At 36.7% G+C, this 27,701-nt stretch overlaps 1 protein-coding gene across 3 annotated transcripts in view; it reads right to left on the bottom strand.

The window, feature by feature from the left end:
- LOC108678946 overlaps positions 1–27,169 on the bottom strand; it is a 30,624-nt gene extending 3,455 nt beyond the window's left edge. The window contains exons 1-8 of one of the 3 annotated variants that reach the window (XM_018167444.2): positions 26,669–27,169; positions 21,221–21,319; positions 18,036–18,077; positions 10,910–11,383; positions 3,004–3,144; positions 1,541–1,699; positions 747–897; positions 170–427 (exon numbers count right to left, since the gene is read on the bottom strand). In XM_018167444.2, the coding sequence (XP_018022933.1) occupies positions 170–427; positions 747–897; positions 1,541–1,699; positions 3,004–3,144; positions 10,910–11,383; positions 18,036–18,077; positions 21,221–21,319; positions 26,669–26,686 (1,342 nt within the window). In that variant the 5' untranslated portion in view covers positions 26,687–27,169. Of the gene's footprint in view, positions 1–169; positions 428–746; positions 898–1,540; positions 1,700–3,003; positions 3,145–5,780; positions 9,589–10,909; positions 11,384–18,035; positions 18,078–21,220; positions 21,320–26,668 lie in introns of those variants that run through there. The other 2 variants (XM_018167442.2, XM_018167443.2) reach the window with 2 other exon arrangements.
- Positions 27,170–27,701: the final 532 nt, after the last annotated feature.

Below are 27,701 nucleotides of genomic sequence, written 5' to 3' on the forward strand. Positions count from 1 at the left end.
ACAACAGGGGTGTATCAGTGCCTGGTCTTATTTCTGCCCGTGCTGTTGGTAAAAAGATGTTTCTCTAATTGGAAAATTGATTCATTTTTCTGAGTATGGAGTCAAGTGGCAGTTAAGGCTTTATTTGGCCTCACCTAGAGCCGCCAGCGTGGCCTTAATGTGGCCTCACCTAGAGCAGCCAGCGCCGAAGCTGCGGCAAAAAATGGCAGAGAATCAGAGTTAATGGCGGTTTTGCCTTTTCCTCCGACCGCTCCGTATCCTCCGACGGTAGGTCCTGGAACTCCGTAGGAAGTGGGCGAAGGTCCTGGAACTCCATAGGATGTTGGTGGCGCTGGACCTGGTAGTCCGTACGTGTTGGTTGGTGGACGAACGGGTCCCGGTGCTGGTCCTGGCAATCCGTACGTGTTGGTTGGTATTGTGACTGGCGCTGAAAATATTTGAAAATTTTTGTAAACGTTTAAACTATATTTATTTTTATTATATTAAAGGGTATCATATATTGTTCCATACATTGAAAGGTATTATACAACAACAGTTCTTGGTTAATGATGGCACTCAAGTGACGTGGCAGAGAAGGTTAATAATTGTTGTACCCTTCAATTTATAAATCACTGACGTGTCATAGAGTCCTCCAGTTCTAACTGTTGCTAACTTTCTCCTAAACTTTATATGAGTAAATATATATATTTCTTCTATACGTAAACTACAAATAAAAACTCGTATTGTGAGCTGGTTCCAACACTGACCGCCATAGGAGGTTGGGGGCTGGACAGCGGGGTAACCGCCGCTTTTGTCACCTCCGAAGTTGAAACTTTTTTCACTGGGGGTCAAAAACTGGGAGGGAATTGCGAACTGTTCGTTCCTGAAGCTGTCACTGCTCATCAGCGGCTCCAGCGCCTGCACCAGCAAAAAAAAAAAACACATGCGACACATGATCAAATTTCTCCGTGTCATCCAGATTTTAACCATTTCACTGCTCGAAATAACAGCGAAAAATCGGTGTGACCGGCATTCTAGTGGCCAGCCGCCCTGTCATAAATGAATTATTTCTTTGTTTTTTTTTAGTGTAGTGCCGGTTTTTTGTGTTAAAAACGTCGACAAGGTATTTTTCCACGTTCTTGCCGGCCAATGAAATGCTGTTAAGACGGTTTAGCCCGAATCCAGTTGATAATAAAAACTAATGTATGCTAACTGAAAAATGACAAGTTTCAAAATGCAAAAAAAAAAAAAACGAACATGTGTTTTGTCCTTCCAACTAAATTTAGACGTATCAGAGTACAAGAATTTTAGATCATTGAAAAACGTGGAGGGTAGGGTTGGATTAAAATATAATGCCAGGCGTTAAAAACTGAGAAGACATGACTCATATCAATGAATAAAACTCAGATTAGACGTGACTCAAATCAGTGAATTAAACTCTGAGTAGACATGACTCACATCACTGAATTAAACTCAGAAGACTTAACTCATATCAATGAATTAAACTCAGAGTAGACTTGACTCATATCAGTGAATGAAACTCTGAGTTGACATGACTTACATCAATGAATGTCTTGCCCATGTTCTTGAAGGGAGACATGACAGTTCCGAAGAGGGAGGGAGCTGAGGTTGCTTGTTGCTGAGCGAGGGCGGCCATTTGTTGCTGCTGGTATTGAAGAAGATTCAATTGCTGTTGTTGATGTTGCTGTAAATCTTGATGCTGCAGCAGTCGGAAAAGAGAAATAGTGACTGGTGGTTTGAAAAAATTTTTATTTGAGCAGGACTCGGGACCACAAAAATGTGATAATGAGTCCCAAAATACCGTTTATTCCCGAAAATAATATCGGTTTTACTGCTTCCAACGCATGTTGGGAATGATGGAGCTCCTACACATACTAAAGTTCTATCAAATTTAAGTTTAAGCAAAACATTGACGCAATGAACAGATAAATTTGCTAATTTTCAATCTATTTTCCAATTATTTTGTTTTTATTGCATTGTATTTGGAATTGAAAACTTCTAGGGACATTTTACGAACTGCCGGCATCGATCGTGTCAGTTGAAGAATTAAAGTTTATCAAAAAGTGTAAAAATTAGACTTACTAAGGTTTAATAGTTTGTATAGTTTTGTTTAGTAGTTCATCGTTTGTTTTGTATCATGAAATGGAATGATGAGTTTCTCAAAATCATCATTCCATGTTCGATAGTTGAAAAAATGTTTGCAAAAGATCAATACAAACTCAATGAACACAACAATCGTGTTCAATGAGCTGAAAAAGTTAACGAAAGCTTAAGAACTTTTCAAATTCGCATAAACAGTGAAATTCAACGTGTAACGAAATTATGTAAACGTCTTATGATATAATGTCACGAAAAGTTCAAGAATCGGCGACAGGCCACATTAGGCCTACTCTTTATCGCCGACATCACTATGTAGAAAATGTGTTATTGGACGTAACTTATGGATCTGGTAGTGGGCTCAGCCCGGTATTAAGAGTGGGCTTAGCCCGGTTTAAAAAAACGACCCTTTATGGTAGTTTTTAGACCCGGTTTCATACCGAAACGACCATAAGGGACTACCATAAGGGACCATATGGCCCCGAATGGTTCCAAACCAGATACCAGAATACCAGAAGTGGGCTCAAACCCAGAAAACCTAGAAAAGTCGAGCCCACTCGGAAAAAACCTAGAAAAACCTAGAAAAAACCTAGAATCTGGTTTTCTCCGTAATAAAGTTAAAAAACGAAAACCTCAAAGTTTATAGTTGTACTAGAGAAAAATTAAAGTCAACAAGAAAGAAATGTCTTCTACAGAGAATTACAGCGGAAAAATGGTTGGGTCATTTCGTCCAAATAGTGACACATGACGTGCATGTTGCTCTGATACGTCCTTTTTCCTGGTCAAAATGTGTCAAGATGACTCACATAGGGCAAAAATTGCATCGCTATTTGGACAAAAGCTCACTAATTTCTCTGAGTTTGGGGTAAACCTAACAAGGAATGTGACAAGGTTCTAATCGCTCACCTTATTCTGAATGCCGTTAGTGATGCTGTTAGTGACGCTGTTCTGTTGTTGCTGTTTCTTCTGTTGCTCTTGTAGCTGAAGCTGAAGTTTCTGATGCTGATGGCGAGCTAAAGCTGCTGCCAGGCTGTTAGAATCCATAGCCTGAAAACAGAACCTCGTCCATCGCAGGCCTTGTTTTAGCTTACACTTAAAAATTAGACAATATTATTATGTCCTTATGTTATTGCTCTATGACCTTATATGTATATTAAAATAAGTCCTTATTGTCCTCGCAATAAGTTCTTATATTATTGTTTTTTGTTATTGCTGTAACTCAAACACTTTATCACTGCGTAACTGGGACGGATGGTTCGAAGATACATACATACGCTCAGAGAAATAAGGATACATTGTCTAATTATTGAAACATTTTTTGTCCTCCTGATCCAATTCTTAAACATTTTGGCCGGCAAAATTGCGGGTCAATATCCCTGCTGAAAGTGTGTCAGTATTTGGATAATATAGCCCACTAATTTTTTTTGTTGCGCACTAAAGTTACAAGATATGGAAAGGCGTCAACTGAAGATACGTTTATTTTTACGTTGCATCCCTAGAAGAATTTTTATTTCAAAAATAAACTATTCAAAACTATACAATGTCTACCTAGTGCGTATATTTTGTTTGAATTAACTAGCTTTTTTCATTCACTGACAACGTCGAACAATTTATTTTCACCCTATATATTCGATAATTGAACTAAAATTCAGGTTATGATTGCCTTGAAGTAATTCATACACTGAGAAAAATAGCAATACTTTGCCTAAATATTGATGCGCTTCCTACGTGTGGGTCATCCTGACCCAATTTGGCCAGGTAAAAAAGCGTATCAGTGCTTCGCACTAAAGTGTGTTCTATTTGTTCTACATGACTTCTACATTTGTCTGAGTGTCGTATCAATTACCTGCAACTATAAATATTATCTTACAATTAAACATAACATAATAATGAACATAACACAGAATATTATCTTACCTTTTTGATGAACAAAAACAAATTAAATGTTTTTGTTCTTTAAATGTTCTTACCATTAAATGCATAGGAACATTAAGATTTTCGGAACGAATAGATTTTATGACTGACGCCACTGCCTGACGTTGCTATGCCTGATATTTTACACTTAAAGAAATTAACGGAATTTTGTCGAAATAATTATGTAGTTTTTTTCCATTGTCTGGGTCATCTTGACCCAGTTTGACCCTGAAAAAGTAAGTATTGTCGGAAGTATTGGTACAAAGTAAGTAATCAATACTTGGACAGTATGACCCATACATTTTGCCGAGTGTAACCCATACCGGCCAAATAATCAAGTCGAATCCATTATATATTAAAAAGCGTGTCGTCCTGTTTCTTAAAACAGTTCGGATGAATCCATTATGGCCGCTGAGCTACAACTGTAGCTTACACGTGAAATATGTTAGCTTTAACCCATCGTGATGGGTTGAGGTTAAGTTTATATGTAGTTTAACACAAAACTTAAAGAGAAATGAGTGAGATTGTTTAAATAGCGATGCATTTTTGGCCTTTTAGGCGGGTAACGCAGACCCTGTTTGACATGACAATTAAGGCATATCAGGGCTTCGCGCTGACAGTATGCATAGCTCGCTACTGCAATGGCCACTCGAACTGTTTTCAAATTCTTTCCAAATTTAATATTTCCTTACGCGGCACTTCATTGTCCACATTTTACCTGCAGTATGCATTGCGGCACTAGAAATTTAAAAGCAAATAAAGTTCCACAAAAATTCCTCGTACATTTATAGAAAACATTTCACTGTCCAGCTCAATTGTCCAATCGAAGATTCTATAATAAAGATACAATAAAGTGTTAGTACAGTCAAAATTAAAAACACAAAAGACTGTTCAATAAAAAAAAAATTTCGGAGTTGAACACCGAAACGCTTTGTAAAAAAAAATGTTTAATTTGTGTGCAATTTTCTTTGCTTTCAAATTTTCAGTGAATTCACGATTCAAGCAATCAAGTGACATTGAACGTTGAAGCATTTTCAATCTGATGGAAATCGTATGAATTTAAAAATTTTGTAATTATTTTAATTGGAAAAAATGCTAATGAAGCAGAACGTTCATATATACGATCAAGTCATCAGATACGATGACTATACGATCAAGGTACTATTGGTGAGCAGTCTAATCATGATTAAAGATTATATAAAATGATGAATTCAGGCATTAGGTAAATAAATTATTAAGTAATGAAGAGTGGTGTCAATAAAATATTTCAAATAATTCTTACTTCAGTCTTTCACATTTTAAATTCAGCCGTAAAATAATTTCATCACAATAACCGCTATTGTCTCGTACCTCATTACTAGTAAATCTTACCAATATTTTTCAAGAGAAGCATAGAATTATGAATATTATAGTGCAAAGTTAGTGCATAATCTTGTCGAGAAGTGAAGCCTATTTTTTTCAATTTCGGCTTGGCGATAAAATTTAATCAGCGTTTAAATAAAATTAAAGCTACAACGTGCTTCAAGACGAAGGAAACACTCAAAGAAATAAGCCAGACTTTGTCCAAGTAGCCATGCACTTTTTGCTCCTGGGTGAGTCATCCTTACCCAGCATATATGGTACTGCAACAGCGACGTATCAGTGCTACGAGCAGCAAGTGTGTCACTATTAGGACCATAAATATGACCTACTAGTTTTTCCGATTGCAATGTTTACATTCAAAGTGAGTGCAATTGATATTAAAGATGAGCAGGGAAAAATACAGCATAGATATTCAGCCCATATATTGAATGCAATTTTCAGGATACAACCCGTGACTAATAGTGCAAAGTGATACATTATATATATTTGTATGTACTGGAAGAATAGGCAACTTAGTATGTATAATATGGTTTCCGTACGGTGCAAGGAAAGTACGAGTACTTAATGTGCTTCAAAAGAGCTTAGAATATTGAAGTGTCTCAAAAAAGCTTAAGATATGACAACCAAGGCACCAAACCATATAAGAATATGGCTTTGTTTGTAACGTAAGAGGAAATAGCTAATACTTTGAGTGTAAAGAATATCTTCATTTGTTGTTTGTTATTTAATCAACCATTCAGATCAACTCAAGAAAGATAATCCGAATAATCGTGATGATCTTCAGATCATCAGTAGTAATGAATTCATCTAATCAACAAGTTAGAATAATAAAATCTTTATAAACGATAAACAAAAATTCAACAAGTAAAAATTCAACTTATAAAAGGACGAATTAACATTGAACATATTGTGCTGTTGAACAGACATGTAATCAGGAGACCCATTCAAGTTGTGAATAAAATATTTATAAGGAGAATAAATATTCTTAAAATCTCAATCACTATAGGATCTTCCTGAGAATTAATTATATTCACAAATGTAATAAAATGATTGTAGCTTTTAATTGCAGATATAATAATGCTTTTAGTGCATTATAGAAACAATCTAAAACGTTTAAGTACCGAATGAAAATATAAATTAATATTAAATTGATCTCTCGGTGCAGAGCTTCCTATATACTTCTTCAGAAATTCAGTAATTTAAAATTACAGTTCAGAAGCCTAAAAATTTAGGTTAGTTTAGTAAATAAATTTGTTCATATTCAAATTCAAATGATAGTTGCGATTGTTGAACCTCTAAATGCTCCTGCATTAAATTAACGTAATAAAATTAATCGGAAATTCTGGAAATTCTGCTCGTAGGACAATGCTGACGCAATGGCCTGATAACATCCCAAAAAAGTGATCAAATTGTAAAAGTTACAATAGAAACTAATATTCTAAAATAAAAATTTTAATCGTGCAGATTTTTAAAAAGGAAATCATAGCAAATGAGAATAAAATAAAAGGCCAGAAGACGTGCTTAAGAGAAGCCAACAGAATTTACAGCTCCGTGATTTACAGACGCCTTTTTTAACAACGCGCATGAGATGAAATTATCGTGTGACTTTTTTTGTGCTTGTTTTGCTTTGGTGCAATGGCGACGGTATTCGTAGACATTCAATAGGAGCGATCATGTCGGATTTCGACTATCTACAGGTCGTGTATATTTAAAAGTGGCCCATATTAGAACGATTTAAACTTAGTGGTGATTAGAAAGATTAAACTTCTAACTGGTCCTAGATTCAGATTCTCTCGGAGACTCCTCTCTTATGAATACGGCGCTATCGCCAGGCTTTGAGATTTCTGACAGAACAGAATCGTCAATGACGGAACCTCGGCTTTCGACTTTGAAATGCCTGTCGAAATCGAAATGTTCAATGCTGTCGTCAACGATTCTTCCTCCACCAATAAATCCTCCGTTGGCCCCGGCACCACCAAACGAGACTTGACTAGTGGTGATACTGGAGGGTGATAACTTGGTTATGTGAGAGTTATCACCCTTTGAACTCAGACTTGCACCACCACTAAAAGTTGAAACACCACTGTCACCGTACGATGTGCTAGACCCGAAACTTGTTACACTTCCAGAGGATAACCCTCCAGAAGAGTATACTGTGTGTCCACCTGAATGTCCCAATGATGATGAATGATGATCATTGTCGAGAGTGGTGATGGCACCAGCGAGTTCATGGTTGGGAATTGAGTCGCCATAGGAGCCTTTGAACCCTCCGACTTGTCCATAGCTATCAAGTCCGCCAATACTTAAGCCGCCTCCATAGCCCCCTAAGCCAACGCCAACACTTTGACCATAACCCTGATTGTAACCAGCAACTGGACTCAACAGCAAGTAAGTTGGTCCAATATCATAGTCTCCACCTTTGGCTTTGCCTACTCCTTTACCACCGTATTCTCCTTTTCCACCACCATATCCACCTTTATCAAATGAACCCTTTTCAAGTCCACCTCCCTTGTCGTGGCCTTTGTCTCCCCAGCTGAATCCTTTCATCCCTTTATCCCAGAAGTCCCAAAATGCTCCCTTTTCTTTCGTCCCCTTGCTACCCTTTCCATCATCGTAGTAGTAATCGTCATAATAATCATAGTCTTCGTAACTATCGTAATCATAACCACCTGTCGCACCTACGGGTACAAGAACCATTTGTTGCTGAGGTTGAACCACTTGCTGATGGACTGGCTGACTGATTACTTGAACTGGCTGGATAGGAGCTGGTTGAGCAATGACTTGAATTGGCCTGGCGATGGGTGCGGGTCTCTGAATGACCTGCACATGACGCACTGGCTGTGGCACCACCTGTATTGGCTGAGGTTGAGCAATAATTGGCTGAGGCTGAGCTATAATTGGGGCTGGAGAAATAGGTGCATGGCCGTAAGACTGTCCCACAGGAACCAAAATGGTTGCTCCACCGCCATAGCCCTTTCCTTTCCCTCCACCCTTACCACCTCCTTTCCCGCCTCCGAAACCTCCTTTTCCTCTACCAAAGCTACCCTTACCACCGCCAACGCCTCCTTTTCCCCCACCACCCTTTGAAGCCCTGTACGATCCTTTACCCCCTTTGCCTCCTTTCTTGCCTCTCCCTCCACCATAGTCGTCAATGACGTACAATACCTGGCCACCTCCATATGAATGAGATAGACCAGCACCTAAGCCTCCATAAGGTTGTACACCAATAGTAGCGTCAGGAATAGCACCATATGAAGCCAACTGAGGCTGCACTCCATACGACTGTTGAACTCCATACGACGGTTGGACTCCATACGACGGTTGGACTCCATACGACGGCTGGTATGACACTCCACTTGGTTGTATGAGAGCCAGCTGGCCTCCTCCATATCCAGCGTCATAACCACCGCCCTTCTTACCACCTATTGAGCGAGTTTGCTTAGAACTTCTCTTATGAAGTCGAGGCGGGCTATAAGATGTAGGCTGTGCAAACGAAGGCTCGTTTGTGATCTTTTGCTTCTTTTCAACCTTGAAGATTACTTTCGGGGGATAAGATTTCTTTTTCTCGCTATCGATGGTAGAATCAGCCTTCTTTTCGGAGGTCTTAGATTTGCTAAGAGTTTCTTCTTCTTCATCGATATTTTTTTGATGATTGTGTGAATCAGCAATGTTTTCGCCGAATGCCTGGGCATTTTCTTGCTGGTGAATAAAATCTTGAAGGTTCCTGTGCAATTTCAGTTCTGTTGTCGGTGCTCTGACGAACTGAGTAGAAGTTTGTGGCTTATTCGAAGAAATAGTCGCGTATATAGGCTCTCCATTTTGAGTGAAAGCATATGGTTCATCTCTCTGGGGAGAGGGGTTACGCACCGTATATCCAGCATTGACCTGTCTGAACGAAGAAGGATTATCATTACTATAAACATTTGTCCTGAACACTGCAGCTCCTTCGAATGGTTTTTGAACGAAATCCTCTAACACTGACGATGTTGGTTGGTCAGTTGGATCCTCAGTTTGGTTTGGAACATCGCTGCCTTGATCAGAAGTTTCAAGCGCTGCAAACTGTGCATACTCGTTTGGTGACGCGACGAAACCAAGAGAGTGAAGTTCACTGAAAGAAATGTCGTGGAAGCTCTGCTTGTAGCTCGGTCGTACTGAAAGAATGGACCACGGCTCTTCCCCAGACAAGGCTCGATCTGAACGCCGCAACCCGCTTACCTGGAAATGAAATTTTAATTATTACATGTGCAAATAATAATAATTACTAGGAAGAATTTATAATTGAAACTAATTAATTCCGCTGGTGAAAATTTATATCTATATATGAAATTTCTAAAATTTTAATTACTCGGAAGTTTATTGCTAAATCGCGTTATTATTAATGAATTATAGAGTATTTTGTGCGCACACTAATTTTAAATATTGCTGAATACTGAATTTGCCGCAACGTGCGACCGATAATGCATCGAATTAAAGTTCATTATTTGCTGCTTGAATTTATCTCTTCTTGGACGTTCTTTGGGAGAATAATCGGAGAGGCTCAAATTAAATGTAAATTCCTTGCACAATTAGTTCTGAATATCATGTCCTCTTATTAATTTTTGAATCATTTAGCTATTGTGACTTATGTTAACCTGGCTTCATTTCGAGCTTAACGCTTTTAAATAAATTTAATTTCCATCGAATTGTAGTCAATATCTAACAAGTATCACAGATACTTCAGGCAAGATATTTAACAAGTTTTTCCAGGGATATTCTGAAAAAATTCTTATTTAAAGTGCAAATCCCACGTAGCAGAAAAATAAACTGTATACAACAAATTTTTTTGTTGGAGAATAAAAATTTTCTGCCTCATGAACCAGCTTGTGCAATGTTAGTGAACGATATTATATTATAAACTCAATGAAGCTAAATGACAGAACGAACAAGTTTTCAAACTCATTTAAATGTTGAAACAGTAATTGGCGAATAAGAATCCTACTGGTGAAACCAATATGTACAATGGTTGATGGTAGCAATAACTTAATGAAAACTCAGAATTTTTTTCTGGAATGATGAAGTAAACAGATGACATTTAATATTTAATGAGGATTATTTGTCATGAAATACGTAGTAAACAGATGCCATGGGACTGTGTAAAAATATTGGTAGTGTCGAAATGAAAGTCCAAGAAATTTATCTTAAGTGACATAAATTTTCCCATAGTTAATCTCCGCGTGATGAGTGGTAACTGGTAAGGCTTAATTATAGTAGTTCTGGATACCATTAACTGAGACCATAAACAATCAATCGTAAGGGTGTATCCGGAGTGTGAAACACTCGGAAAAATGAATAGCTCTCATTGTCTAAATAGTGATATACATTATGGACTTGACAATGATAAGCCCGTTTGCCTGAGCCAAAACGGTGCACGGTGACCCACACAAACGCAAAAGGTGCATCACTATTTAGACAAAGTTTCACTCATTTCTCTGAGTTTCATGATTCAATGTAGCGTTATTAACATGTGCACTGGGTAGCTAAAATGGTTATCGCAAACCTGATTAGGTTGTTGTAGATTATACATCGATGCCACGTCACCAGAGGTCGCTGCGAAAGCTGTGGCTGGAATGTTCTTGAGTAGACTGGACGAAATAGCACTGTTTTGTAACGAGTTGAGAGAGCCGTATGTACCCAGAGCACCTTGTGCAGCATTAGAATTAGAAATTTGATTAGTTGTGAAAAGCGCCGAATTGTAACTGGCATTATTTTTATTAGTCACCTGGTTCTTGTTATATACACTATTAACATTATTTGAAGCGGTCATCATTTGATCAGGCAAGCCACTACGATCAGGGTCATAGAAACTCTTGTAATAAAAGATTGGGTAGTGGTTTTTCTTCGTTGTAATCTTGTTGAAATATTTTTTCGTTGGTTTGGTCTTCACGTCGGTAGCGGAAGTCGTCGTAGGATCTGACGTTGGGGCGTTGGGCCCGACGGTTGTAGCTCCTGACACCGCAACTTTGCTGTAGTCCTTCACGAAATTCGAAAAGGTCGCATTTTAATTCTAATATCCGCGAAGAGTATACCCGTTAAGAAAGTATTCCTAAACAAAATCGTCCACTGTTACTTGGGTGTATCAATACTACATTTTATTTCATTAATTTTATTCTGATGATGGACGACCAAAATGCAACATTCCCACTTTCAAATAAACTCTTTTTAAGAGAACAAAAATCGTAAAAATTCATCCAATGCGTCTCTGGGGTGTCGAATGTTGAATTTTGTTTGTATGGCTGGATGACAGAAACAGGCTATTATCGCGTTCAAAATAAATTGGTATAGCGTTCGTAATTAATCGAAAGTTCATGTGGCACTTTAATGACAGAGATAGAAGACGACAGTTAAGCAAGAATATAAGAATAGGTAAGTCAAGTACCATCGAAAAACTAGGTTACTTATTGCCAGTTTGTTCAGATGAAAATCACTTAAAGTTAATCACATTTCTTCACTCATTACACATTTCAATTTCTACCTTTAACTAGCAGTCCACGAACTATTGTTCAACCTTTCAAAAAATTATCACATCATGGCAATTTAAAGTTCAATTTTGAAAGTGAAAACCAAATTCGATGAATAACAATTGACAGAAGCGCAAAATGTGTGGTTATCTATTATTTTTAAAGACGCCGGCAAGACGCCGCGAAAGTTGGAGCTGTGTAGGAGATCTTGAGGATCTTCTGGTGAGTTATAACATGTCGAGCTAATCCATTAGCCTCATTTCGTTCATTCATTCATTAGTCTTCATGCTGATCTCCGAAATATTTTCAATTAAGTTGTGAAGAATTTACATGGCATTTAAAAGTTTTCATATTCTTAGCTTATTTAGTTCGTTTCGCAATCGAAGACAGTAAGTATAAAAAGAAATCAAGAGAGTCTTTTAGAACACTGCAATCAAAGAACGCTCGCTGATGGCATTCCAGAATATCAGAGAAATATTTTGTCAAGAATTGGCATCTAATCATTCTAAGCAAAGAAATAATTATTGTGAGTTATCATAACCTAACAGATTAATAACTTCGTTGTTAGCAGATAGTGCTTTAATGGCGCCGAGCAAAACCTTGTTTGTAGTGATAAAAAATGTCTCTGTTATCAATGCGTTCACTCAATCGCGACGCAAATGATCTTTGAGGGTTAATTTTGTAGGGACTGAACGATTGTGGGAAGGAATTCAAGGAGTACCGAGAATGATGGTTATGAGGTTGTTTGGTGACGTCAATTCGTGGCGACCAGTGGCCGAAGAACTGAACTGGAGGAGGAGTACGGAAATTTCGAACTGGAATGGCCGGATTGTGACTGAAGTCAGGGAACTTGTTCTCAAGCTTCTGTGACTTATGTCGGTAAGAGCGGCCATGATTTTTCTCATCTTGGATGCTGTTGACACTATCAAGAGCATAATTTCTTGTTGGAAATCTTGGGTACCCAGTTTCTGAATCTGCATTCTTCTCACGATCGTGGGTGTCAAAAAAGATACTTCGACTTTTTTTAGGCTCGTCATTTTCGTCTTTTATGTCATTTCTGTTGTAGATGAGCTTGGCCAAGTTGCTCAAGGAAGAGATGGCGGTCTGTGTAAAGGTTGACGTTCTCGGCGAAGACGTTGGCTCGAACTTGAGGCCGTGTGAGACCACGTGACTCAGGTTTTCGGCGTTCAAGTCGCTGTCGGTGACTAAAACATTGTTGATGATTCTGCGGTGTCGGATAAATAGTGAGTTTGAGGACCAAACTTTTTTAAAGTGACTACTGTATATGCGTGCACTTAGTAAAAGATAACAAATCTGTTACAAAAATGTTGAATTGGTATTGGTCAAGAGTTGGGACCTATTTTCAAGAATCAGGATCGTAAGAGATAAAAAACTCACATTAATCAAAGAACAAGCTAATAATTCTATGGATGTTGAACTGTTTTGTAGGAATTATTTAGTTTGTAATAATACGGTTAGGTTCCTGTTTGCTATATAGCCTTTGATGAGCTAATGTTCCACGGCCATGGGCTCTCGATGTCATTGGGCTTCATGACTCGGTTTCGCGTTCAGTTAATAGTCATATCAATATCTTTTTGTCCGGTAATAACCTTAAATTAAAACTTTCCTTCGGTGAAAAACAAACACTTAAAATTAATTAAATGTAAACAAATACAGCATTAATTAAATGTGAACGATCTTGCTGACGACGGTAACTGAGGAAAATGGGAGAGTAAAACCCGTTCTAACGCTTTAAAATTTCTGAGCATAGTCATATTTCCTCTATAGCGCTCTCTATATGCAAGGTCTGTGGAAATAATGCTTGCATGATTGGTCGATTATTTATTGTTTTTCATGACGTTCTACTTCGAACATTTTTCCGGTATTGGCGTGAGAGTTTCTTGATGCCGATTAACTATGAAACATACTCTATTCTTGTCTCTAATATAATCGTTTTCGGGCTTGAGAAATGCAAAAAAAATAGCATCTCGTCTTCAGATTTTCATAAGGTGCAACCCGAAAATCTTGTGTAATGAAATAGGCTTACATTAAATTTAATTTACCACAACTTCAATAAAAATTGCCTGGTTTATCGATTATTGTGAGATATTTTCTCGTATTGTCCAGTTGACATCAAAATTTATAGACAATTTGCTTATTTTAGAAAATGACAATGAACAATTTAGTTCTGAACACAGATGTTATTGAACTAAAATCAGAAGAATTTTTTCTGCTGTTGGTGAAATGTAATTTGAAAACAGTATAATATACAGTCGATTGACGTCATCGGCCATAGAAAAGGCTACAGCTAGTAGGCGGATTGCATTAGAGATATTTATATTACCCGAGTAGATATTCAATTAATTAATTAATTCTATGCTCAGTGAGGGGAGAGAAACTCTGTTTTTGTACCATTCACAAGTGGATCTCAAACATCTCGATCTCGCAACATGTTCAATTCTAGCTTAGTATGCATCGTAGGAAGTCAAATTTTAATTTTATTGCGTTATGCAGTTATTGTTTCTGATTTGCATGTTATCGTGTGTTCAAATATCGTGTCTTTAAATATTATACAACTTGAAATAGTAACTGTAATCAATACTATAACTTACTTAATCGAATTATTTAATAGATCGAATATTCCACGAAAAACTGTTAACCGCCTTAATTTACGAAAATTAGCCGACGCTCAACCGAGCCGTGAAGCCTCGTGCTTGTTCAAGAGCCCTGAGTTATTGCTTGTGAATTGCAAAAGATGTCAAATATTTTGTATATTATATAGTACTATATTAAGTATAAATGGAATTACTAATTTTTTCACATAATACAGTAGAAATTGCAGAAATGTGAAATATTTTCAGATTACGTTGAATAACTTCATTCCTGATGAAAGGATTGCAGTCATTATTCAAGGCTTGAAGTTAATGAAAAGACAGATAAGCAAGCTAAGTTGATTGTTCATAGAGAATGAAGCCACACATAAACATATTCACGAACAGCGATATGTTCATAAAAAGACAAACAAGATAACATAAATATAAGAGAAATATTTATTACATCAAGATTATGAAAACACGGCATAATATACCAGCATATGTGTGAAAGTATTGAATGAAGAAAAACGTGAAGCTGAAGTGCAAGAAGCGAGTGCTTGTGGTCACTTTGGGACAAAGTCTAACACTGGAATAAATAACGTGGCTAATTCAGTGGCCGTTCATAGCATCATTGAAAAATTGTTATATTTGAAAGGTTAATTTTTAGCGAATCCCAAATTAACCACGCTCAGAGAAATGAGTGGGACTTTGTCCAAATACCGATGCATTTATTGCCTTGTGTGGGTCACCCTGACCCAGTTTGGCCCTGCAAAAGGGCTTATCAGAGCTACCTCCGCTCACTGCTCGAGCTGTGAGCAAGACAACGTATCACTATTTAGAAAACCTGCCCCATTCATTTTTCTGAGCGCACATCAGCATTAGATGGAAGTACTAGCGTAAAGTATTGGGAAGTAAAATCAAATGGAAGTACTAGCGTAAAGTATTGGGAAGTATAATCAGATGGAAGTACTAGCGTAAAGTATTGGGAAGTAAAATCAGATGGAAGTACCAGCGTAAAGTAGTGACAGTAAAGCAAGTACCTGGCGTTGCGGTACACTATGTTCTTCTCACGGGGGTCATCAGGTACCCTGACCCCGTGTATCACGGGGACCCCGTCATCCCCTACCGTGGGCCGCTCAAGTCGGGCCCTTCGCACCCCCCATTCCGGGGCTCCGACGTTCACAGACGAGGACGTCACCTAAGAAGTACATGCCATGACCTTCGATGTCATAACCTTCGTCATATAACCTTCGATATCATAACTTTCAATGTCATAACTTACGATGTCATGACCTTCGATGTCATAACCTTCGTCATATAACCTTCGATGTCGTAACCTTCAATGTCATAACTTTCGATGTCATGACCTTCGTTGCCATAACATTCGTCATATACCCTTCGATGTCACAACCTTCGGCAAATTCTAGCGGAAATGACGCAATTCAAGCGAACCCAAAGCGGGCATAATTTCAAGTAAGTGGAAACATTTTCTATAAATATATGGGAAATTTCTGTTGAATTTTCTTTTGAATTTCTATTGAATTTGTGATTAAAGCAATCAAGTGACAATTATGCAAATCACGTCGATTTCGTTGACTATAACGAGGTGGACTAACGCAACCGAACAAAACATACAAGCCCACTGCATTTTAAGCTGCAGAATAATTGAAATTTATAAAAACTCATATGTTCACTACACGTTTAAAAAATATTGCTTGTCAGGCTGAAAATTTAGCTAGAGAATCAAGAACTAATTAGTAGAAGTAACGAATCTCATTTCCTAAACAAAACGATTTCCCTTCCTTAATAAAACGACAAAATTAAACTAGGTGTTTCTTGCCCTTATATCATATCTTTATCCATTTTGCGAGAAATTAAGATGCGTGTCTGCTTGGCAGCTACCAAGAGACTACGTAGACTAGATATCTTATTCTGATCACCGATAAAGCAAGGAACAGATGCAGATGCAATTTTTCTCCCTTTAAGTTTAGAAACGCGCGACGAAAGAAGCTGAGCAGAGAAAAGGGAAATCGAATTCACTGAAGGCTCGCAGCCAAGCAGCTGTTGACGGCGTAAGGAAAAACTCTCACCTGCCACATGCAAGGCAGTACATCTGCTGTACAGTCACGTGCTCGAGGCAGCATTCAAACACTACGAGGTAGCACATATGCTGTACAGTCACGTGCTCGCGGCAGCATTCAAACACTACGAGGCAGTACATCTGCTGTACAGTCACGTGCTCGCAGCAGCATTCAAACACTACATCAAACACTACGAGGCAGTACATCTGCTGTACAGTCACGTGCTCGCGGCAGCATTCAAACACTACGAGGCAGTACATCTGCTGTACAGTCACGTGTTCGCGGCAGCATTCAAACACTACGAGGCAGTACATATGCTGTACAGTCACGTGCTCGCGGCAATTCTCATCCATTTCGGGGCAGCACTTTCGTTGTACAGTCACGCATTACAATCATTCTACAAAACGGGGCGCTCAGCCGAACATTTTTCGTCTGAAGCACTGAAGCATCTTGGAGCTGTACAAATATTCATTGCAATTGTAAGAATAAATATTTTTTGAAGACATTGATAACTAACGCGCACGATATACTAATGAAGATGAATAACGTGAACGATAGTCAGATGAAGATCTTGAAAGAGAAACGAAGTTCACGTAATCGGGAAGAAAGCGAAAGAAGTTAAGATAATAACTCACACAGTATAAACTTCATAGCAGAATCTATGAAAGTTTCCAATGAATTGCAATCTACAATCATTAGATAAATCATTGCGAGTTTCGCGCGCGGTTCGAAGCAACAGATGTCTGGAGAAAATTGATTGGAACAATAGGAAAACTGTTATAAACTTTTATTCCTAGTGCATTGATTTAATCGAAATTTAGTCCTAAAATGTAATAAAAATATTTCGATAATAATGAAGATAGCAAGGACATTATGCACTGTCAAATGATTCTGGAATCGAATACATGAATAGATGATCACTATAAACAACAGAAAATGTTCTAAAAAAGTAGTTTGAAGAGCAAACGTACCACCTAATTTATGTACATCCGAATGTTGTCTCAAGAACCGCTGCAAATATGGAAGATAAATAATGCACATGTTTATGTACAGTAAAAACCATCGCGTTGCACCCAACAAACTAGAAATCATAAAAGGATTTCATTTCATAACAATATCCTTGATTAAGCACCAGTTTGCGCGTATCCCTGAGAAATTAATGCATCTATTGAGATATAAATGTACAATTCTTTCCAATTAATTTATTTATGTCTGAAAATTAGTATGTGTTCGTAAATTTTTGATTGATTGATTCATGTTCCCCGAGTTAAGACATTTATACGTGAACAATGTAGTTGTGATATAATACAAATATTTCACATTAAATATATTGAGGTGTTGTCAATGCATTCACAGTTTATGGTTTCAATTTTTGGGTCTTGGTAATTATGTGTGCGGAAAATTTACTGTACAATGCAGAATAATTCATAAAGAAGGATGTAATTAATATTCAGATACAGCAACACGCCTTGAAAAAAACTTGTACTTACTTGGACGGGAGCGGGAACTGCCTGAGCAGAAGCCTTTGCGTTCTGCAACCGAAATGAAAAAAGCAGTATTAGAAATTATGCGGCAAATGAGAAAAAATGCACAGGGCGCAAAAGCCTATTGCGCGCACAAATTTAATGTGTGATGTTAATTAGAGTCAACTTTGCTTCTACTGTGCTTTGCAAGGCTAAGTTGAAATATTGAATTTACACGTCAAGTAGAAATGTTTTTCTTATTTATTTTATGACGAACTACCCAGTGTTGATTTAAAACTAACGATTTCGCTGCCCGACGCTGTCTTCCAGATACTGTGACGACATTGCAATTAATGATAAGCTTCCCGTGGTAGAAGCTTTCATGTACGCAACAAACTTTCGAATACGCAACAAAATTTTGAATTCTTAACCAACATTGAAATACAAAACAAACTTTCTAAAACGCAACAAACTTTCAAGCACTCAACAAACTTTTGGAAACTCAAACAACTTTCAAGTAAACAACAAACTTTTAATTATGCAACAAACTTTCAAGTACGCAACAAACTTTCAGGTGCACAACAAACTTTCAAGTGTGCAACAAACTTTCTAATACGCAACAAACTTTAAAATACGCAACAAACTTTCAAGTGCGCAACAAGCTTTCAAATACGCAACAAACTTCACAGATACGAAACAAGCTTTCAAATACGCAACTAACTATTCATATACGCGACAAACTTTCAAGTACGCAACAAACTTTCAAATACGCAACAAACTTCCAAATACGCAACAAACTTTCAAATGCGCAACAAACTTTCATGTACGCAACAAACTTTCAAATACGCAACAAACTTTCAAGAACGCAACAAACTTTCAAATACGCAACAAACTTTTCATATACGCGACAAACTTTAAAGTACGCAACAAACTTTCAAATAGGCAACAAACTTCCAAATACGCAACAAACTTTCAAATGCGCAACAAACTTTCAAGTACGCAACAAACTTTCAAATACGCAACAAACTTTCAAGAAACGCAACAAACTTTCAAATACTCAACAAACTTTCAGGAACGCAACAAACTTTCAAATACGCAACAAACTTTCAAAAACACAACAAGACAAAAAACGAATGAGCAGTTAACTGTGGCCCTTTTGGCTTTGCAACCGAATTCTCGTGAATTAAGATTAAACCTGTTTTCTTTCCATTATTGACAAATTTATAGAACTCGAACTCGTTCATATAAATAAATGGTCAAACCGCAATGTATTTATCGTATCTGATGTTATAATAATTTGCACTTCTTCTTTTGCCTTCTCGACACTCAGAAATTGAATAGGTCTTATGTGCAAACAGTGATGCACTTTCTGTACCTATACTTTCTTTTGGCGGCCCTAACTGTGTCAGGATGATTACCAATACAGTAGGAATAAGTGCATCGCTATTTAGACAGGGAGCCATTAATTTCTCTGAGTGCATGCATGATCCAATGAAGCATATTTTCAGTTTCATGTGGTCTGGCGAGGCAGCTTTTTTGTCGTCTGCAGTTCTCTGCCGTAATTTCGGGTGGCGAGTTTTCTCAATGTGCCAAAAAACTACTAGAAATTGAGATGTCTGAGCTCCAACGACAACTAAGAGCTCATTTCGCTTTCTTCGAGGAAAAAATCATCATTTCATTGTTTATTATTTCTCTTTGTTCGGTTTAAAAGATATTACTTCACAATTTAACAAGCCACTTTCTTCGATTTAAAATACATCATTTCACTATTAATTAAGTGTTTTTCATCATTTTAACAGACATAATTTCACTTTTCATTAGTGGCATTCTCTGGATTATCGGAAATAACATTTCATTCTTTATTATGTTTCTTTCTTCTATGACAAATACATCATTTCACTATTTATTGAGTGTATTTCTCAGATTAAAAAGCTGTTACTTCACTATTTATTGAGTGCCTGATTGCGACGGTATTCGTGAGAATGTTTATATTGAGCACGCAAGCGTAGAACTAACTCGTATTAAATTTCGAATAAACTCAATATACCTTTGGCGCAAACTTCAATTACGGAAGAAAATATTTAACATATCTTAACACAAACTCCAATATATTTTTTTTGAAGTGTTAAATTTAACTGTAAAATGTTTTTCATAAATTCACGTCATAACTTTACCTTTACACTCCTTCACATTAACACATTCCAAAGCATGGGAGGCAACCATTTTTGACCTTAATATGTTTTTATATTCCCATATGTGGACTAAATTTTTTTAAACAAATGTATAATTTCTTAATAAAATTAAAAACAAAAAGCTTCAAAATAGTTTGAAAGATTAAAAAATTTACGAGCTAAATATAAGATTATGTGTAGTTTATTTTGAATTGATTATTAATTTTTCTAACGTTTTTATGATCCACTTTTACTTATTAAATCAACGATAGATCGATTTATTTCTGTACATTTCCTATTTACTCAGAATATCATTTGATAAATCTGTTTCACAATTGCACAATTGCTGGAATTTATAAATAAGGAGTCATTTATATATATAAATATAAACGAGCAAAATATTTCGTCACTTTGGAATTAAAGTTAACGCGATTTTAATATCAGCAGCGATTTTTCCTTGATGTTTTTGTCAACCTAGTTGGTCACATTCGCATAACTTTCATCCCCAGATTATGTTTTTTATTTATGGAGTTCGTGCTAAACGTGGGTCGTGTTTTTGGTCATTTTTTTGAGTGACTTGACGGACGCGAGAGTGGCATTAGTGAACGTCAGAAGCGGGCTCTGGTTTTTGTTTGGTTGGTCGTCAATGAATTTTGGGACCTCCATAATTCTGAACACTTTCATTCGTGTCTATAGAACCAGCCTCTGGAAAGTAGAAGCACATTTGCTATAAATTTCTATCCCGATGGCTATCTAACTTTTTGTAATAAAACTTCAATCACGTGCTTAATAAACTCTAATTATTGTGACTTGAAGTTTGTAATGTAATCATAAAGCTCACAATCGCTTCAGGGGAGAAACAGCTGAAACATTATTTCAGTACTTCCTGTAAAAACAATCCGAGGACAGACACAACAAAGTTAAATTGATAGGAAAACATTTACAAATTTTTTCTCAAATAAGAGGTTGAATCACGAAGAAGAAAAGAAAGATTAAATCAAACCAGAGTCTATATTTATGTAAATATTCAGTATAACTCACCAGAAACATGTCGGCAGTGAGAAGGCCTCTGGGTGCCACATTGTCACCGCTGGCATTATGGCATAGCAGTGACAGAGCGACCACCGCGGCCAACACCACCTAAATGAACAGAAAATTAATTTTAGTTTATATAGAGAAATTGTAGTTAAAATCCATTGATGTTAACGAGCAATGAATTTGAGTATGAGAATGTTCATTGCATTAATAACTTTAAATTAACTTAATAGTGATAAAAACAATGGGATAACCGCTTTGCATGAAGTCATTAGATTATATTTGTGTACAAAGTCAGAATTTTTTTTACGGCATTCTGGAAAATAAAGATAAATCATCAATAGTTATTAGGTGTTAAATTTAAGCCCATGCAGCGGGCTGGACGCTTTCAAACAAAATCATCAATTATTACAGTTCATTATAATTATTATCACATAACATAATGCATTATGGCCAGCCAGCTGCTGATGCTTCTCAATATTTTTTGGAGGAAAATAATATCCATTTAAAAATGAGCCTATTAGTATGTAATAAATCTAACTCCTAAAGAAATCTTAAAGTAGTAAAATGCAAGTGAAAGCGCCCATGCACTTTCTTCAGAGATTCGTCAAAGGTCGAGCAAAGTCGTTCACAACGTTTACCAGCTTACAATTAATAAAAACTCGAATTTATTCTAGAATCTCGTAACTATAAAGAATGATTTTACAGGAACTACGTAAAGCCTTCAAAAGGCATTTTGTTCGACGCACGGTTATTGATATAAAAATATGAAAACGACTAATTTTTTTAAAGTTACATGTTTTCTTAAGAAAATTATCGTGGAATCTAGAACGTAGAAAATATAAAAAAATTTCCGTTGCATTCATAAACTATAACAAAATTTTGGTGCATTCGAAAACTGTTAAGTCAGTTTCTTATGAATTTATGATATATTTTCCTCAGAATAAATATACCAATCTGGACCAAACAAAGCGTACATTATTTTACCAAGGAAAGTTTACATATAAAGTCGAAGAAGGGCTTTCAGTTGATAATAGAAGTAATCACACGCAACTGAGCGATGATTAAGCTGATCTCAAGCTGTCGCACCCTTCCCATCAGGCAGTTTACGTTGAACTAACGTTGATTAAACGTTGTTTGACCGTAATCGATCCGTAATAAACGTTGTTTTAGCGTTATTTTCCGGTTACTTTACTCCGGCATGCATGGGAGCGGTCGAAAGCACGTGGCTTGAGGGGAGTCACTTTCTCTGAAATTTCCCTCTAATTCTTCCCCTCACCCCAACCCCCGCCCTCCCTTCTGTTATTAACAGGGGGGGGGGATTGTAAGCAAAAATTAGTAATTTATTCGTACCGATGCTTTTTTTAAATGTAGTCGGTGACTTCTTTTAAAAATGTAGTCGACTACATTTTTAAATGTAGTCGTAGCTTTCAATGACATGAGAAGGGCAAATGATCTCAAAGCAATCAAAACTTCATAAGGAAAACCTTACATTCCCTAATAAAATAAAAATAACATATTCGGGACCGCTTAGCAGAAGTCGGACCAGGTTTTACCAATGAAGAGTAGTTAAATTTTTTGTACTGTCAGTGAATCTGTGACTTTTCAACTGAAATGAAGGAGCGAACAGACTTTTTATCGATTTCTTGTATCTGTTCTCATTGATAATTTTTTTATGTTTTACTTTTGAATAATTAAATAGTGTTGTATTAAATTTTATTCATCACCTTCCCTTCTCGCCCACACTTGCTGCAAAATGATTCAATAAACAAAAACTTATAGTATTTTCCTGCAGCGTTAGCATCCACCATGCACACCAAGCTTGATGAGTGCAGGGTAAATAATTAATTAATTTCTAGCAATAATTAATGAATTTATACATAGAAATGCTTTTATACCAATTTGGCCCAAACTTCTTGCATCATCGAAGTATTGAAAAATATAGCAACAACGTCGCTTTGACAAATGAATTCAAGAGAGAGTTGTATTGTATAATATCTTTGTCGCAGCCATGTTCCCAGCTTATAGAGAGTGCAGCTTGGACTGTAAAAACTCCTAATTTGGAGCTGGAAACAGGATTTGAGTGGCATGTCTAACCTGTTTTTTCCCTTATTGAACGAAAGTTTGCCCTGGTGCATCGGCATTGCTTGATAAAAACCCGGATTTTGAGATACCCCAAACCTAGTTTTTTACCCCAAATCTGCTTTTTTTTACCCCAAGCCTGCTCCTAAGGTTCTCATCTGCGCGACATGAACTTAACATGAGTGAAAAGCTGCCGCGTCATGCGGGCGCTTTTACTTTCGGGCAATGAATCTAGAGCAAAAAATAATTTGAGAAAACGAGCCGTATTTTTCATAGTCATAAATCGTTGTGTAACATTTGGAGAAGAAAATATGACTATAATTTCTCCTATTTCATACGACGGGAAACTTTCACCATTCAAATACGAATATAATTCACGATTTTACTCAATACATTTCCCAGTCAAATACAGGTTTTCAGAATCAAACATTTGAGCGGGATTCAACATCATTTCAGAATCAAGATGTTCAGCGGGCCTCAATTAACTTTACTATAAAAAATATAAATATTAATATTAATATAAAAAAATATAAATATTTTAACGTTAGTTTATATTTATATGTGATGTAATTTAATATTTAAAAAAGTTAATTTCTATTTTCTTGTGAACGAATGTATTGGCGTAACTCATATATAACTCGCAAAATAAATTCCTATAGCCATTATTGCACCTGATGCAAAAGAATCGAAACTTATATCAACTGTACCCAATTGATGGAAATAAAAATTGTTAAAAATTTATAAAAGCGGTGGCAGATGATGGATGATAGAGAGATAATAATTTGAGAACACTTCCGTTAATCCGAAAACTGGGGATATCTCATTGAATTGTATCAGGAGGATAAAAGCATGTAAATATTTTATAACTCCCAACGCAGCGTCACAAACCCTCCCATATAACTCCTATAACTCCCAACGCAGCGCAACCAATCCTCCCATAAAACTCCAATAACTCCCAACGCAGCGCAACCAATCCTCCCATAAAACTCCTATAACTCCCAACGCAGAGCAACCAACCCTCCCATATAACTCATATAACTCCAACGCTATCATGCAACTCTTATAACTACGAGTCTGACTACGTACGTTGCGCTTCACGAGCGCTGCGTGCATGTAATGAGGCGGTGAATGCGTGTGATCGGTGATGTGAATGTGACGCGTGCGATCACATTACACTCACAACAATTAAGGTAACCGTAGAGTAGAACTTATAACCGAGCAGTAACACCCCAGTCACATTTATGATATGCTTGTACATACTTAACTTCACTCAGAAAAATGAATAGGATACGTTGTTCAAATAGTGACAAACTTTCTTACCCACAGCACGAGTAGAAAGAGAGCGTTACTCTGATATGCTTTTTTTTGCCTGACCAAAGTGGGTCAGGATGACCCACACAAGGGCAAAATATGAGCATCACTATTTAAAAAAATAGCTCTTAATTGTTCAGGATCCTGCTATTAACATTGGCGCTGCAAATCACGTGGCAGAAAATCTACAGAAGTATTATAAGTATATAATAAAATTTGGTCAATAACGCCGAAAAATTTGATGCATAGGCGTTCAAGTTCCTTTACATAACCTACCAATATCGCAATGACCAACATTTTTTTCAACCCGGGAGACAAAAAACTGCCCATTACCGGGTTTGTTCAGCATGCACTTTCATCATTATCCTGGCTGTGAAAAATTGGACAATTCTTCCGATTATTTTTATGTCTTCTACTCCAAATAAATTTTAGATGAGACAAGCTATTGCTCTCATTTAGTATATATTTATTATTTAGCATTAATGTGCGCAAATTTACCCAAACTCAACACTAACGTTTCATATTCTTTCTCAAAACGTAATTACTTCAAAGCATTAGAATTGCAGGGAGGGCTTAAAGATGATCATGGATCAATAACGAAAACTCCAGAAGCCAAACAAACTTCACGGAAACGAATAAAATTTATCAACAGGAAACGTAATTATAGCATAAACGACTTGACCTGAATTGATTTCAGGCAAAAAATAAAATTTAAAAATGCATCCCCCAACTACTATTCCTATAACATGCGTGTCACCATATATATGTAGTATATATATAATAACTAATATTCCATACGCATTATCTTATCGAATAGCTTTCATTCAGCGCAGCTACAGATAGTGGCATGCATTCTCAGTATGTGGTGATATCCAACGTGACTGTAACTGGAAGAGCTTCTAGAAAACACTGTAAATAAGAAAAACACAACAAAAATGAGAGTACGGTGCCCTGAATGCGCGTTTAGAAGGCACATTGAGCTTGCGGTTACTCTGATTTTTTTCGGCGGCAGCAGAAAAAATGCAGCTTCAGTAGCTCGTGGAAGCGAGGTTGCTTTCCCTTCGAACATTTTTTCGTTTCTATTTGATTTAAAATTGATTTGTCTTTCAACTTTCTTTTTGTTCGTGTGATGAATGGAACTTATCTGAAATGTTTAATGAATCTCCTGCCGAATTTATTTGCAATAAAACAAAACACTCATCAAATGAATCTTGATTTCATTTAGAGTACCATGGACAAGAAACGTAACAAACCTCACGCCTTTTAGCACTCCTTTTTTATAAAATAGTTTTTGCGTGGAACCAGCATATCAATACTCAACTCGGAAGGCTAACCGGCGCAAATCAAGCTGCCAAATAAACAGTATTTTCGTTAAGTAAACCACGTTAATTTTCCATTAAGTAAACAATGACATTAGGAAAGAAACATGAATTAAACAACATTCTATTGACGGATGAAGTAGAGACCATCGATAAAACCACTCACTAGGACTTTAGGACAAGGGGGCTAAGTCACTCAATAATTTTGATAAAATTTTAGTTAATAAAGACTAGTTGTCTTATTATTTAATTAAACATGTACTCCAGGCCATATAATTTTTTCTAAAGAAATAATAATAATTTTACCTTAACATAAAATTATTATATAAATAAATACTTAAATAGGGCTAGTGACGCCACAACAGTTTATGCCAGTACATGTACATGGTATTCTACATCTCACTGACGCTCGTAAGCAAAATGTTACGCAGGAGCGGTATTCATGATTATAGGAAGCTTGATACGATAAAGTAACTCTTACGACAGCGTTAGAGATATGTACATGAAAGTTGAACGTACTGTATGATCATTGTCGCTATATTCATCACTTGAGGTCACATGAATGAAGACCGATATTGAATTTGCAGACGTTTTTTTTTGGAATTTACATTGAAAAAAACTTCTTATGCCTTTATTTTGCCCTAATTATCTGCTAAAACAACACGTAATTTAGAAAGTAGGATGCAGAAAAAGAAGATTAGGTGATATAAGCGAACTTAAAATTAATGTAATTTAAACTCACCGTGTAGGCACTGCTCATGGCTGCTGCAACGTCAGGTTAAGGCACAGGCTTTCGTGTTGCTTAAACTGTTCTCTGGGATATAAGAAAGATATCCGCTAAAAGAAAGAGATAATGGAAAGATATCCGCTTAAAGAAAGAGATAAAGGAAAGATATCCGCTTAAAGAAAGAGATAAAGGAAAGATATCCGCTTAAAGAAAGAGATAAAGGAGAGATATCCGCTTAAAGAAAGAGATAAAGGAAAGATATCCGCTTAAAGAAATAGTTACAAGACAGCTATCCGCTCATTAGGGACATTCTTCTGTTACTCGCACACCGCACATCGCCAAGTCGCAGCTACACTCAGAAAAATAAATGAGATGAATGGGCCATGTGGTGAGAGGCGCAGGTTGGTGATGTGAGGCGTGATGTTCTTAATGAGAAAGTTGATGAGGAAACAGTGCAGGAAGTACAATGTATTTAGATGAACTTCGATATGTGTATAGCAAGGACAATTATATGTTCTCCGTGGAATTACTTGAAGTGGAAAGCAGACTATAAAATTTATGTACTTTTTTGTGTAGACGAGAGAAGTTTTATGTTCTTGATCAATTTTGTACTCGGCGGTACTTTGAAAGATTTGTGCTTACGTTGATTCAGTATAAGTGCTTCAACTCCCTAATATTAGCTTAATTCTGAATAACGAAATAAAAATATTCGCCGAACAGCAAAAAAGTTCAGCCGTTCATATCTGATTGTGATAAAATTACGTTGAATTCGTATAGTTTCGATTAAACTATCAGTTACTCTTTCAAGTATGATCACATCTTTTCGTTTGAATCGTTTTGTTCCGAAGATGAACGATAGAAGCAATGAATTTTTTAAATACCATCGAGCTTATTTGTTTGGTGATTCGTTTTGTTGGTAAAATCACACAAAATTGCTGTGTATTACGTATACATTGCTCGAAATACTTAGATATTCTGATTGTCCGAACCTTTGTTTAGGAATTTCTATTCAAGTGGACCCCTCAAAATACTACTTAACGGCCATTGA

The sequence above is a fragment of the Hyalella azteca genome, unplaced genomic scaffold, assembly GCF_000764305.2.
Source record: "Hyalella azteca isolate HAZT.00-mixed unplaced genomic scaffold, Hazt_2.0.2 contig16235, whole genome shotgun sequence".
NCBI lineage: Eukaryota > Metazoa > Arthropoda > Malacostraca > Amphipoda > Hyalellidae > Hyalella > Hyalella azteca.